The 13266-nt window shown below is 32.2% G+C and overlaps 1 protein-coding gene across 3 annotated transcripts in view; it reads left to right on the forward strand.

Annotated features, from left to right (window-relative positions):
• Positions 1–13266, forward strand: part of LOC130442046 (ATP-binding cassette sub-family G member 1-like) — a 53057-nt gene that overhangs the window by 36262 nt on the left and 3529 nt on the right. For all 3 annotated transcript variants that reach the window (XM_056776015.1, XM_056776016.1, XM_056776017.1), the window contains exons 2-9: positions 1202–1319; positions 2494–2686; positions 2844–2989; positions 4958–5196; positions 6046–6135; positions 6731–6870; positions 11097–11265; positions 11697–11797. In XM_056776015.1, coding sequence (XP_056631993.1) covers positions 1202–1319; positions 2494–2686; positions 2844–2989; positions 4958–5196; positions 6046–6135; positions 6731–6870; positions 11097–11265; positions 11697–11797 — 1196 coding nt within the window. The remainder of the gene's footprint in view (positions 1–1201; positions 1320–2493; positions 2687–2843; positions 2990–4957; positions 5197–6045; positions 6136–6730; positions 6871–11096; positions 11266–11696; positions 11798–13266) is intronic.

Genomic DNA, 13266 nt, shown 5'->3' on the forward strand with positions numbered 1-13266 from the left:
GTTACAGCTGCAGCTGCATTATTCTCTAACGTCGGCTAACTTGGTTAATGAAATAATTGACCAGGTTACAAGGAAAACACAATAAACCTGCAATACCGAAAAGTGGCGAGGGGAGCGGTTTGGAGATCTAGGTTTCATCATATAGTGATAGGGGATTCAGAGGAAATTACTAGTCTTAATACAAAATGTTTCTAAGGACTGTAGGTCTATTATTACAACAAGCTATTAGTTACCGCACATAGGGAAAAATGGAAATCGTTTGTGCCAAAATCGTAAATCTCAGGATCGGCTTGACTTAGAAATTTGAAATTTTTACAGCAGATAGCTTATGTAATTAGGAATACAAGAAAAATACTCCAATTACTTCAACGTCATGTTTTGACCTTGAAAAAAATTGACAAAGTTCAACATTTTTGAAAATTTTTGGTTTTTGCCCTGAAATTTGATTATTATGTTACTAAACCCATAAGTTATTTACATATTTGGAAAGCTGACGGAATGACGATTCTAAATCCATACAAACATCACATTCTATTTTATACAAAAATATATAGTAATTATAAAGTATTCAGTAATATATATCTTAAAAATTGTATTAAAAATAATATGACAGACGTTTTCTGTGTACTTTTTCCGCTATCATTTTTATCATATAATGTACCTAGAAAAAATAGAGCCGAAAAACCCTATGCAAATGTACTTTTTTACATTTAGCGCTTTTTAGGTATGTTCTATGACAAAACTGATAGCGCGGCAAAAATACATCGATATCATGTATCACATGATATTTTAAACAAAATTTTGCCTCATAATATCAAAACATATAACAACTTTGCAAAGTTTGGACAATTGTTGCGTAGGATCTAAAAATTAAAAAAAAATTTTGAAGTATGGATTTAGAATCGTCATTCCGTCAGCTTTTCAAATATGTAAATAACTTATGGGTTTAGTAACATAATAATAAAATTATTTTTTCCCTATGTGCTCCGTTTTAACCCCTCAGTTTTAACCACGAATACAAATATTCAATTATTCTGAAAAGTAACGTAAGAAATTGTAAAATAGCATTATTTTGAATAATAAATCCTATTTAATTTTCTTTTCTATATTTTCCTCATTTAAACAAGAAAATGTTTCATGGTTTACAAATCCAATTTTATTCAAAAAATCTAACTAAAATCTTTTATTATTTATTATACAGGCTACAAAAAAATCATCGATGGAGTTTCAGGAAAATTCTATTCTGGTCATCTTTCAGCCATTATGGGACCTTCGGGGGCTGGTAAAACATCTTTACTTAATATTTTAACTGGATATCAGTAAGTATTCGAATTTGAAATTAGATATAATAAAGTTTAAAATTATTAAATTTTATATCAAATCTGTTTACAATGCACTTAGCTAAATAATTATTCAATTAAAAATTTGTGATAAGTATTTAATAGCTAATTACCATTATAAGAGGATTTATAAATAATTTATATATTAAAATAATATTTATTGTTTGAATTCATATTTGAAAGCTGAATCATTTTTAATTTAATGCTGTTCAAACTACTTGTCTTTTGTAAATATATTGAAAAATTGCTCATAAATCTCATTCAGAATGGAGCTCTTGTGGATAATACATGGCCTATATCTCGTCCTTCATGGCTTGCACAGAATGTTAATTTGCGCAGATAGCAAAGCCATAGTATTTAGTGAGTTCGGCGATCGTTTTATCCGGGGTTTCTCGGTTCGTTTTTCCATATTTCTCAATTTTGTTCTCATTTTTTTTTTCGACGTGACAAATTATTTTTTTTGACAGTAACGTCATCATAGGGATTGGTTTCAAGCAATCCCTTAAACGTTTTACTGAGACCATCCCCGACGTATTTGACTCTATGCAGTTCTACCGATCGGAGAAACATTTTGGTAATTCTGTCGATTTCCTGCAGAACCGACGTTTCCACGTGTGTTTTCTTCTTCTATCCAGCAGGATCTTCATTTTTTTTTCTCTTCTTTGGTCTGGTATCCAATGAAACCAGTCACACCAATGAGAAATGTAAATCCTCTCCTTTTCCACTTGCCATATCCTGAAACAATGAAGTGATCTTTTTGTAGCCCTTCGAGAAACGTTTTCTTTCTTCTCATCTACTACAGCTTTCTTCAGAACCATGTTTTCTACACAAGCGTAATAAATTGTGGTCGTCATCCCTTTTCAAATGTCCATCAAGCCATAAAACCTGCTCAAGCAAACATGATTCGGCGATTTACTTCATAAGCTTTACCGATAAGTGAAAACATCTTTTATAAATCAAGTTTTTTGTTAATATTTACTTATTGCTAACAGTAAAAAATGAACTATAGTCACTCGCGACGACTTTGCTTCAAAAACAAATGAATATTCAATTTATTTAATTTTCTTCCAACTCGAAATTCAAACGTATTTGCAGCTATATTTTGCATTATAGTCTATCCGGTATGCTTTATTATTGTTAATCATTTTTCTAGAATTGCAGGAACCAGCGGCAATATAAAATGCAGCAGTCCAAATAAGAGAAAAAAAATACTACATTACAGAAAAGAATCCTGTTATATCCTTCAAGACGATAATTTACCACTTTTATTTACAGTACAGGAATCTATGATGATGGCTTGCAATCTTAAACTAAATAATATTACGGAAAAGGCTAAAGAATTTTTGGTAAGTTAACCTTTGGGAAGTTGGAATCCAGATTATAATCGTTCGATGAATTCAAATTTACTTTCTATGAGCATATTTAGTGCCTGAACTAATGAATATTATAACGATAAAGTTTTTCTCGTAAAATGTTCTACAATAATTTCATTTATTGTTACAGATTAACGACATTTTAACTAATTTGGGTTTACTTAAAACGAAAAATATTAGATGCCACAATTTATCTGGTGGTCAGAAAAAGCGTTTATCGATAGCTTTAGAATTGGTAGATAATCCTCCAATTATGTTCCTAGACGAACCTACTACGTAAGTTTTTCTCTCTCAAATCGAATGAATTGTGATTAAGAGTCCATAGTCAAAAAAATTATCGAATTATTGCGCCTTTTTAATTTGGAAAGTGTAAACAGGGAACATTTATTTAAATAAACTTTTGATTTTAAATAACCATAAAGGAGAATTTGAAGGTTATCTTCCTGTTTTGGTTTTTTTTTTAAATAAATTTGTGACAAAATAATGAATTGGTTTCATAATCACTGGTCGACAAGACAGGCCTTTATTTTTAAAATTGAAATACCCGTCCAATAATAGAAAAAACATTTAGTAAGCCCTAACACGTACCACTTTTCAATGGCTTAATTATCCCTGTTTACACTAGCAGTAGATACCTGAACTGTATTATTCAGAATAATAAACATGAGAATAACATTAAAAATTAGTATTCTGTTGAGTTTCATGGTAAGTGGTTCTCTGTTCATAGTGCAAAAAGTGATTATAAAGACGAAAATTTCGAGTCAATTGCGTCGCAGTTGCAAAACTTCTGACAAATTTTGCTATATTTGTGGAGAATTTATGGTGAAATCGGAAGCCAGTCCATTTTCCGAAAATGTGAAAAAAGCCTATGTCAAATATTTTGGTACTTTAATAGAAGACCAAGACAAGCAGTGGGCCTCCACGTGTGCTCTGATAGTTGTAGCGTGTCATTGGTGCAGTGGATGAACGGGGAGAAAATAAAACATGCCTTTTGCAATTCCAATGGTATGGCGGGAACCTACTAACCATTTTGACAACTGTAATTGTTGTCTAACAAAGACTGAAGGTTATTCTAAGAAAGAAAAGCACAATATTGAGTATCCAACTTTGCCGTCTACTATACGACCTGTTTCCCATAATCAAGATTCACAAGTACCGATTGCGCCTTTAGATCCGCAAAATATTGCTTTAGAAAATATTGGAGACAACATATCATCAGGAAGCTTTGAGGAACAATGCACTGACCCTATTTTTACTCCAAATCCCAGTTCCGGCGAGCCACATTTGATTGTTCAAAGTGAGTTGAATGGTTTAGCACGTGATTTGGGGTTATCAAAGCAACAGGAACCAAAGAGACAAAAATTACGACCTTTAGAAAAAGAAATGCTACATTTTCTGCATTCTACAGTATGGGAAATTCGTTGTGTGCGTGTACGGATATTGATGATTTAATGGAGGAACTTGATATTGAGCATAATCCCAGTGAGTGGCGCCTATTTATTGACTCATCTAAAAACAGTTTAAAAGCAGTGTTATTACACAATAGAAAGTGAAAACCGTCTATACCAGTTGCTCATTTAGTGAAGATGAAAATATTCGCTTGCTTTTAGACAAAAGTAACTACAAAAAGTATAAGTGGCAGATAATATGTGGGGACCTGAAGGTGATTGGAGTTTTAATTGGACCTCAGGGAGGGTTTACGAAACATTGCTGTTTCCTTTCTCTAAGGGACAGTCGACCAACACTATGTAAAAAAAAGGCAAGCAAGAAGTGACTTTCAGCCAGGATCCCAAAATGTTAAGTTTATACCCCTTGTAGATACCAAAAAATCCTTCTGCCCCCGATTAAACTTGGATTGAAGAAAAACTTTGTAAAGGCTGTGGATAAAGAGAGTGATACACAAATAAGAAAATTGCTGGACGATGAAAATTTTGCATATAAGCTCAACAGACATGAACTTAGAGCATGGAGGGGCATTTGTTAGTGTAGTGGAGAGATTTTTGTGCAACAATCACACACAACAAAATTTGGTAGCTGTCAATGATGAGCAAGCTGAAAGGTTCCACCAAGATATTAGAACAATGGAAATTGAGTATAAAGGACGATGGGATTCGGCCATGATGGGTGATTACCGTTGGTTATGGACTATTCATTTTTGTGTTAGTACAAAAATTTTTGTCGGCCATTGTAATTTAACCACAGTCTCTGGTCTAGTATATGTTAAAGTTGTGGTTTTTTCTTCAGGGGACTCGACAGTTTGTCGACCACTCAGTGCGTTCAAATGTTGAAGAAATTAGCCAACGGAGGAAGGATTATAGTTTGTACAATACATCAACCTAATGCCCATACGTACGAGTTATTTGATCAAGTATATATGATGGCAAATGGGAGATGCGTTTATCAAGGAACAAGTATGAATACTGTACCATACCTAGCTTCGGTGGGCCTATATTGTCCACATTATCACAATCCTGCAGATTATTGTAAGATTTTTATATTGTTATTTATCTATATTATATACGCTACGGGACATGATGCAAAAAATTGGAGAGTGAAAATGCGGTGACACAAAAAAATTTTCTCGTACGACTCCTCGTTTCTGAGTTGCGAAATCTGAATGTATACTTACCTACGTATTTTCTCTAAATTATACATTCCAACATTCGAAATATTTAATTGATGATTAGGTATGTCCACGTAGTGTCTTTGAGGAAATAAATAATTATATACTACTATCTAAAGGCCTACCGTAACTTTCACAGGGATAACTTGTACAATTTAAAAATAGCAACAATTTATTTTTCAACCGATTTTTTGAAAAAAAAGCACTCTTTGTTTAACACCTCAAAATTTATAATTTAGGAGATATGTAGATTTTTAGATCGTTGTACATGCCAAGGAAACTATTCGCCATAAAGAGACATTCCGAAGAAAATTATCAAAAATTGTAATTATTCATTGAAAATAGTTACTGGAGGTATTGAGTCACAATCTAACATTTCTTGGAGAACTAATGAAAAAATAAATAAACATTTGTACCACATACTATCGAAGATAGAAAGAGAAATAGTAATTATTTTGCATCTAGTAGGCTACTATCATCTAATCACTCTCGAATTTTTTGCATCAAGAATCAAAACACCCTGTATTGTTGGGATTTAGATAAAATTAAATACCAAAGTGTACTAACTCTAATATATTGCCGAGCTTTCGAATACTTATGTATTCAACTTTGGGGCAAGTAACGGGTAGATAAAAAAATTTTTAATTAAAAGTAATAGATATCAATTTTCATACTGTTACTAACGTATTTTTAAATGCTATTTTTGTAGTTATGGAAGTTGTTAGTGGAGATTATGGTAATTATCTTGATGTACTAGAAATTCAAGCCAAAGAGGACAAATGGAAATATGTACCTACAAGTAAGTCAATTTGAAAATATTTTCAACTTTCTGCCTTTATATTTAACAGTTTTACTAAATTGGGATTACTTGTCTATAATAAATTAATAAATAATGAGGACTCATTTTGTTTTTTTTTAGTTTGTGCACAACCAATCGTATTATGACACAATTTTGCAATAATTTATCGGTATCAAATTAACATTCCATTTTGAAATAAAAATGTTTTAGTTGGTTACTTCTTTCTGTTCGCATTCCCTCTCGTTTCTTTTATTCGAAGATATCAAAATAATTTACTAGAATGCTGGATTTTTCACCTGTCTTTTTTTAGACACGTAATGAATTTTTAAATCTTTAAATTAATTTCACATACATATTACTAAGTAGAATTATTTTCCATTGTTCGATAAATAAGATCAAACAACATTTCCAGTATTTAGTATTTATGTAATAAATGTTATAATATCTACTCAATACTATAAAAGTTTTCTATAGGTAACTTAACTAAGTTCCTTGGTCTCTTTGTTTCATCCCTTTTTTCAAATGAGAATTTCAACATTCTTTACGCTCTCTGTAACTTATTGACATATTGATTTTTTTTCTTTATATTTTACAGTTAAAATGAGTGACAATCTAACTCTAGTTGATAATAATATTGTCTATACCGATAATGGTGGTATAAATGAAGCGCCTCCGGAATGGAAAAGGTTTTTCACATTATTGAGAAAAAATGCTATTCAACTATACAGAGATTGGGTGAGTGTCTTTTCATGAAATGAAAGTATAAATAGATAATGAGGTCTTGAAGTAATTAATTAATTTACTTCCATGTAATTTTCCATACAATAACAGAAAAAATTTTATTATTGTAGGATTAGGGCCGGATTTAAACTTATTGCTGGTTCTCGACACCAGAAAATAAACCGCCCCAATTCTGGATTTTACTTTAAATTACAGTTTATATATTTTATTATGAGTCACCTATTATGGGTAACTCATAATCATATCACATAAATTTTTTCAAAGACAAAGGCAAATCTCCAAGGAAATAAATTGATTGATTCATTTTGATTATTGATTTTTACTCAAAGTGCCAAAATTATAATTCACAAATAATGGATAAATTTCTTGAATTATCAATTAAACAGACAATTATTTTACTTTCAAAATACCAGAAGCATGGAAAATGGCAATAATGATACCAATACACAAGATAGGAAAGATAGATTTATGCAGAAGCTACAGATGTATGACGCAACTAGATACAATCTACAAAATAATGACTAACGCCATATAATTTTGAGAAAATATGGAGGAAACTACTAGTTCGGAGACTACCAATGCGGGCTCAGATCTGGAAGATCAGTTACAGACCATATAACATATAAAAACGAAGATAAAAGGAAACCAAAAAATATTAAGATGTTTTCCAGAGCCACACAGGATTAAAAAAGCTGACCACTACACTGTTCAATATAGTATTATAATCGATAAAATCGGTGTGAACAAAACAAGGACAACGAAACTACTGGCATACGCATACATCGGAAAACGAGCTTAACCTTTCGTCGAGCGCCTTTAATCTATAAAATTAGTAGAATATATTTTGGTCTACCAAGTTTCTGTGTTTCACAACAGAGAGTAGACCTTCCAGCTATCTTCCCAATCGCTTTCTAAGAGTTAGAGACGTAAAGCCTACAGAGGTAGCTGAATTCAATAAATTTGTCGGATTACTCTATCTGGCTGAGGTACTAAAGAGTGTTCGGCAATCCTTGTAAGAACTGAGAGATTAAGACGGATATTGAGTTAAACGGTTTCATTAATTATAAGATAATAAAATTTCTTGTCAAGTTCACTCGATAATATGATAATATTAACACCAGAAAAACTCAAGAATAATTGGCAGTCCACCATATGGTCCAATCATTTGTAAATATTTAGATAAAACTAGCTGACCCGGCAAACGTTGTTTTACCATTTACATTATTATTTGTAGGAAACATTTTTTTAGATCAATAAAAATAATTATCTACTATAAGTGTTCGGGGATGTACTTATAATCGAAAGCGTTATAAACAATAAAAGAATGCTTTATGTAGGGTAATAAATTAATGTTTATTAATGTAGAGAATATATTTTAAATTACAATTCTTGCTAGTTATCTAAATATTAAAAATAATTATTCATATTGTAACTATCAATTATGGCAGTTGAAAAAAAAATTAATCACTTAGCGCAATAGAGTGTACAATATTCTTGGTTAGTCCGTCTTTAGCCAACACAAACAAACTGGATGGTTTTCCCACGCGAGAACATGCCACATATAGTTGTCCATGGGAAAAGCATGGTGTTTCCAAATCTAAGCCACACACAGACAATGTCTGGCCTTGTGACTTATTGATCGTCATAGCGAATGCCAATCTAATTGGGAATTGAGTGCGTTTGAATTCAATTGGCACATCTGTCAGAATCATAGGGATTCGTAGCAGCAACACATTTTCGCCTTGAAACTTGCCATTCAAGATGATGGCTTCTATAACGTTTTTCATTAATGTTTTAATGACTAATCGTGTGCCATTACATAGCCGTGGTGGGTTTAAGTTACGAAGGAGAATAATTGGTGATCCAACTTTCAATTGTAAATTGTGTGGTGGCATGCGTGTTTATTTATATGAGATCACTTTATTAACTAATAGTTAAAACTGTCTTTATCAGTTATTAATAAAATATGAAAAAATAATTATTGCACTGGAAATTAATAATAAATTCACGATGAGAGTAAAATTAACGTAATAGATGCACCGAAAAATTAAAATAATCCGTATAAGTCACTGCTACGATCGATACACAACGAAAACTGTATATTGAGTAAGACAGGAGACCGGCTTCCTTCTCATCCCTACTCCGTGATGTTTGCTGGATGAGAGGTGACCCAGGTAGACATCTAGCGGGGACAACTGATCGATTGATCGTTAATCGGTTATCGACCGGTGAAGGCGGAAGATCAAATTGAATTGAGAAAAAAAAAGGAATTATTAAAAATAAAAATCCCGATGGTAAAATAAATTTATCTAAAATTGATAAAAATGGGGGATGAAAAATAGATGTTGTCCGATTCTCAGACCTACCCGATATGCACACAAAATTTCATGATAATCGGGAAAGCCGTTTCGGAGGAGTTTAACCACAAACACCGCGACACGAGAATTTTATATATTAGATTTTCCTTATTATATGGATTTGGAAATGACGCAATTGGGAGCGTTACCGTACAAAGTTGTTCCAGCTTTTAAATTCCCATAAAAAAAATATAGACCAAAAAATTTCCCTAACCAAATATAATTTTTTCGCGGCGCAGGGTGTGTTTTTATCGAATCCAGTCGGGGTTTTCCCAAGCCCAGTAGAATTGTGTAGATTTAATGTACAAATTGAACAAAACGTTTTAAAATAATACGGTATTTAGATAATTTGGATTTTCATCACAATGCCTCATGAATATATTTCATAAAATTCCTTTCTCAAGAGTTCGTAAACAAGTGGAACTTTGTATGGGTACAGTTTTTATTTCTTCAAAATCTTTTTACTACAAACGACTGACTAATATTTTATTGCAAGGCAATTTCTGGTGCGTTGTCTTCTATTGACAGCAAAATATAAAAATCGTCTCTTATTCCTGGTCTCGTTACATGAAACTTATGCTTCAAGTAACCTACCGTCATTAAAACTTATTTCCCCTTTTTTTCGCTTAAGGGAACCATAATAAAAAATGTACTTGATCTCTTAGATGAATTGCATCCATTCAGGTTCAAATCATATTGCGCCTGTCGGAAGGTTGCGGAAATTTGCAGAATCTTCATAGTAACGGCAAAGACAGTAACTCTACGAGACAACGAATATAAATCGAAGTTCATGATAATGAAAACACCACAAAGAAAAAGAGCTAAGAGAAGTTTTTCAAATACAACTGAATGAAGAAAAAGTGATGACCTTAGAACAAGTTTAATGTGATTTATATCTTGGGGTGGTTATCAAAGACGACGGTGAAGAGGTAGAAAATCTAAAAGCAAGGTTAACGAAGGGAAGTAAACAATTGGGAGCACTGAATGCGATAATAAGTTCAAAAAAAATCTCCAGAAAGGCGAAGCTACATCTATAGAAAACAATAATAAGACCAACATAAGCGTGGATTCTTAACAGAGTTAGATATATGGGAAAGGTAAATACTCAGGAGGATACTAGGAGGAAAATAGGAAAGAGAATTATGACTGAGAAGAACAAATAATGAAATACGTATATTATTTGGAGAAACAGAACTAAGTAAAATAATAAGATCCAAAGGAATACAGTGACTGGGTCACATCCAGAGAATGCCAGATTTTAGATCAACAACAAAAATGATGGACATGAAGAACAAGAAAAAAACGAAGATAAAGGAAAAGATGGTACGCAGTGGTGATGGAAGATCTAAGAGAAAAAGAGGATTCAGGACAGGAAAACGAAAGCATTAAATAGAAAAAAATGGAAGGGAACCACTCACAGGCCTAAAAGGAAATGGTTTCACTCTTCCCAATATTTTCATCAAAATATAAGTGGGAATTTTTGAAACCGTTGGTGATATTCATACTAAACACACTGTTTACACTACACAAACACTCACAATTACAGTGTCGCGTTTCGATAATCAAGTTATAGAATGGTAAACTGTTTACCTTCAGTCTCTGAAGACGATACATTGAAACAGTCTAATCGTGTTGGTGTAGTTGTAGTGGAAACAATATGTTTAGTATTGCATCAAAATGTGTAGCTACTACTGTTTCAACTTAAGTGTTGTTATTTCTGTGTGATGGCTTTTATTAATTCATGTTTCGCTTAATTATTTCGCGTTTCATTCATTATTTCTTATCTATTTCGACTTCTTATTAATATATTATAGCCAAAAATTTCAATGTTCTTAATATGTTTAACGTGTTACTTTTTTTTAGACGATATCTCAACTTAGGGTACTCCTACATTTCCTAATAGGATTAATTTTAGGGTTCACTTTTCAAAGCTGTGGTCGTGATGCTACCAAAATATTTAGTAATTTAGGATTTTTACAATTTGGCATAGTTTATTTAACTTATACTTCAATGATGCCAGCAGTATTAAAATGTAAGTAGTAACACAAACTTTTGGATAACTTTAGATAAAATTCCTACTATGTCATAGATGCATAATACATTAGCAACAATTATCAAATTTTATCTTTTTGAGGAAAGTTTCGATAGGATAATCTATTCTGACTTAACAAAAATTAACGTTATCGTTATTTTATACGATGAAAACAAATATTAATTTGCAGTTCTTAAAATACAAATGCGTCAGTTGAAAATAAAAAATGTAAAATGTGCAGTTTCAAAATTAACCTTCTCGATAGGTTAGGTGAGGTTAAGTTAGGTTAGGTTAGCATAGGAATTGAACATCATCACAGAAAACATTCTCGTGATAAAATAGCAAAGTTTTGATCCAAAATACAACGACAGCATTAAAAAATTTTAAAAACAATTCAACTAATGTGAATTCATATTTTACGATTTTTCTAGTTCCCTCCGAATTAGTTATATTGAAAAAAGAAAACTTCAATAATTGGTATAAACTTTCTACATATTATGCTGCCTTTTTGGTATTCGATATACCTCAACAGGTACGTAAATGTGTGGATTCAACCATTTTAAATTCATTGAAATAATACGAGAATGGTCCCAGAAATACCTGGTCTGAACTAGAGATGCTTGAAAAATACCACTGTAATAGAAAGTACACAATCTATACAGCGTATGTTTCAAGTTTGAGGAGTTGTTTAGTTTTTGTTTGGTAGCCACCAAAAGTATCGTTTTAAATGAATTTGTAAACATGCAAAAGATTGGTCATCGTTATGTAATAATACTTTTATTTGAAAAGCATTAGCCCAACTATAATAAAAGCTTAACTACTCTGGGTGAGACTAGTCCTTCGTTATCAACAGTAGCAGTGTTTAAACAAGGCCGTACGACCTGCGAAGACCAGCATCGCAGTGGTTGACCAAATGAGGTGATGACTCCAGAAATTTTGAAGAAAATACACAAAGCGGTACTGGATGAGCGTCGAATGAAAGTGTGCGAGCTTGTAGACATAGTAGGCATTTCGAAAAGTGCGGTACATCGCATATTAACTGAAAATTTGAATAAGAGAAAGTTGTACGCAAGATAGATGCCGCGTTTACTCACAATGGAACAAAAACGGCGTCTTGAAGATGCTTCCATCGAGTGTTTGACAATATTTCATAGAAATAAAGCCGAATTTTTGCGCCCTTGCATAACCATGGATGAAACGTGAGTCCATCCAACAAAAAAAAACAATGGACTGAAAAGGGAGAACAAAGAAAGCAAAGACCGTTCCATCTGCAGTCAAGGTCATGGCGTCGGTTTTTTGGATAATTTTCATTGACTATCTTGAAAAAGGAAAATCTATCAACGTATTATGTGAACTTATCACTAAGTTTTAGCGAAGAAATCAAACAAAAACGACTACGAAGAAAGTGTTGTTTCATCAAAACAATGCACCAACTCACATATCCGTTATGGCAATGACCAAAATGAATGAATTAAAGTTTGAATAACTACCTCATGCACCCTATTCGCTAGATGTAGACACTTGGATTATTTTATATTCTCAGAAAAAATAGCTCGGTGGTCAAAGAAAGAGGTAATGACGGCAGTTAATGGCTATTTTGAGGAACTTGACGATTCTTATAATAAAAATGTTATCTAACTTATTGAACATTGCTGGGAAAATTGTATAGAGCTAAAAGGAGATAACGTTGACAAAAAAATATTTTTTCCAAAATTTTTGTGTTTTTTTGTTGGGCCAGGTACTTCTGGGACAATCCTCATCTTCATCTTATTATACTTATCATAATTATCACAAATTTTACCACAATTTGTTCTTGAATGGTAGAATGAATATATTATGGTACGTTTTTTTTCTCAAAAACTTTGGAAAGGGTGACGTCATGAAAATTAGTAGCAGTAAATTATTCAACAATAAAGTAGTTTATTCTAATAAATATTCCCTTATAGGTTTGTTGCACAATATATGAAAGTGGAGAAGGGAGAAAAACAATGTGTTAAAAAA

The sequence above is a fragment of the Diorhabda sublineata genome, chromosome 3, assembly GCF_026230105.1.
Source record: "Diorhabda sublineata isolate icDioSubl1.1 chromosome 3, icDioSubl1.1, whole genome shotgun sequence".
NCBI classification, from domain to species: domain Eukaryota; kingdom Metazoa; phylum Arthropoda; class Insecta; order Coleoptera; family Chrysomelidae; genus Diorhabda; species Diorhabda sublineata.